The sequence below is a fragment of the Sycon ciliatum genome, chromosome 4 (assembly GCF_964019385.1).
Source record: "Sycon ciliatum chromosome 4, ocSycCili1.1, whole genome shotgun sequence".
NCBI lineage: Eukaryota > Metazoa > Porifera > Calcarea > Leucosolenida > Sycettidae > Sycon > Sycon ciliatum.
In genome coordinates, this window is record NC_088646.1 from 40085945 (window position 1) to 40088444 (window position 2500).

General features: G+C 48.3%; 1 protein-coding gene across 2 annotated transcripts in view; it reads left to right on the forward strand.

Annotated features, from left to right (window-relative positions):
* The window catches only part of LOC135816144 (uncharacterized), a 46083-nt gene that overhangs the window by 16079 nt on the left and 27504 nt on the right, over positions 1-2500 (forward strand). For both annotated transcript variants that reach the window (XM_065329532.1, XM_065329533.1), the window contains exons 14-15: positions 1220-1297; positions 1828-1890. In XM_065329532.1, coding sequence (XP_065185604.1) covers positions 1220-1297; positions 1828-1890 — 141 coding nt within the window. The remainder of the gene's footprint in view (positions 1-1219; positions 1298-1827; positions 1891-2500) is intronic.

Below are 2500 nucleotides of genomic sequence, written 5' to 3' on the forward strand. Positions count from 1 at the left end.
AGTGGACGGTGGTAGTTTCGTGTACAGAATAGTCACAGGGACAGGGCTGCCACTTTTCTGCCGGTAAGAATCAGAAGCGGGGCCTGGGGTGTCCATCGGCGGGGGTTGAGGGGCAGAGCCCCTGAGACGGGGGGAGTAAGGGGACAATGACCCCTTTAGAAGCCAAAGTATTTTTTAGGATTCCAACACACTGTAGAATCCCGCGGATAAGCCCCCGGGCTGGCTTGTCTGTTTCACAAGGACTTTTCGGTGGGCTTATACAAGAATATGGGCTTTTACGCGGATACGGGCTTATACGCCCCATGGGAGGAGTCGACCCGACTGCTTGAGAGTAAGAACAAGAGGAAGAGGAATGCAAAAACGGGTTACCACTGTGGTGAATGGGGCCACCGGATAATTAACCAGCCCGAAGCTGGCGGAAAAAACCTCAGGACCCCGGCGGAGGCACATCCCTGAGGAAAAAACCGGTTAGAATATCCCCATCAGATAAATGAACAAAACGTAGCCTGCCAAATAATTTCCTACATAAATAGGTGTTCATAAAAAATTAATAGGTGTGTGGGGCTCGGCATGCTCGGCCTGCGGGTGCTCCTCCACCATCAGGTTAACCTCTTGCGGCTCATGTGCCCGAAGCTGTGGCCCATTCCCTGCATGCTGCTGTGCGTGCTGCGCATGCTCGGCAACATGAGGAGTCGGCTGTGATGTTGGCTACATCTTCCTCCATGACGACCCGTCGATTTTCCCCTGGACAGACTGTCTGCCAAGGCGATTGTCCTGATGCCCTTTCCAATGGAGTGATGTGCATTGTACCATGGACAGTGGTATTGCCTTTACCTGGCCACACATTACTTTTAGTATAAAAGGTGCGACTTAATAATTATTTGGGAAAATACGGTACTCATTGACACGGTATGATGGGGGGGGGACACTTGTGTCAAGTTTGTGTTCAAGCAGTGCCTTCTCCCATCGTTACTTCACATGATGTAATACGTATGATCGTGTGTGTGTGTGTGTGTGTGTGTGTGTGTGTGTGTGTGTGTGTGCATGTGTGTGTGCATGTGTGTGTGTGTGTGTGTGTGTGTGTGTGTGTGTGTGTGTGTGTGTGTGTGTGTGTGTGTGTGTGTGTGTGTGTGTGTGTATATACGCGTATGTGTGTGAGTGAGTGCATGTGTATGTATGTGTATACGTATGTGCATGTGTATGTGTGTGTGTCTCACAGCATCTCCTCGTCATCTGAAGTTTGAAAGTTCTCTGAAGCTTTCCCAGTACCAGCTGCTTAAAGAGCAGATGGGGCCTGGTAAGGTTTGTGCAGTGTACATGCAGGCGCACACGTGCGTGCGTGTGTGTGTGTGTGTGTGTGTGTGTGTGGGTGTGTGCAATTCATCAGCCTTGCAAGCTGTTGAATGGTGTAGTCCCAGCACAAGTTGCTATGTCTAACATAGCTGTTCGCTATCATCGCTTCCGCGATGGGCATGTCTGAGGTCTGAGGGTGTGTGTGTGTGTAGTATCGGGGGCACAAATGCACACTGGCCTAGAATTTGCTGAAGTGCTACTTGAAGATGACGGATGACCTTGTTGAATGTTGTAATGAGCTATAGCTAATGGGTGACGTTATCCTGGACCTGCTGCTCTCTATTTAATAAGATGGTGTGAGAGTGACTCACTGTATCATATTAGAGAGTGGCGTTGCCTGTGAGTAGTGCGTGTTGTGTACTGTACAGTCTTGTCCATACACTGTACTGTGCAGTGTGTAATGCACTGTGCAAATCTGCTTCTGCATCTCACTTTACTTGGTTATTGTGTGTCCTTTGCTGCCTGCTTGCACAGAATACCTGCAACAGCTTGACTTGCCCAATAACTCCAAGGCAAGAGATCGTAGCTCATCTGCTGGTATGTAACTTGAACAGCATTTCATTTTCTGAGTGTTCCACTCAAGTACTATTGTATTTTGTGGATGTGTTCGTTTGCAGCTTGTTGAGTTCATTCTGGCATCAAGATTTGTGCTAACTTGTGCATATTGAACCAAATACCGATCTTATAGGGTCAACTTTCTTGCATTGGGACTGTTTCCTCATTGCCAGAGGTCGGCATTCGTCTCCAGTCAATACACGGAACACACAGAGTATGGACATGTCCAGTACATGTGTGTGTGTGTGTGTGTGTGTGTGTGTGTGTGTGTGTGTGTGTGTGTGTGTGTGTGCGTGTGTGTGTGTGCGCGCGTGTGTGTGTGCATCTGTGCATGGTGCAAGTCAACACACTCAACACAAGTGGAGAGCTCATCTCTCAGTGGCAATTTGCCATTCTAAATTTCTTATCTCAATAGAAACCAGCTGGAGTGAACTACATGTAGAGGTGGCATTTGGTGATTCACGGTACATGGTAAAGTAGCACAGGAGCTCTGTTCTCAGGATCGTGCCCTTCACTGAATCTAGAATTCCTCCAGCCTGTTGTGACTTAAATCGTACTGTTCTCCTGTTTGCCTCCTGCTGTTTGTGATGTA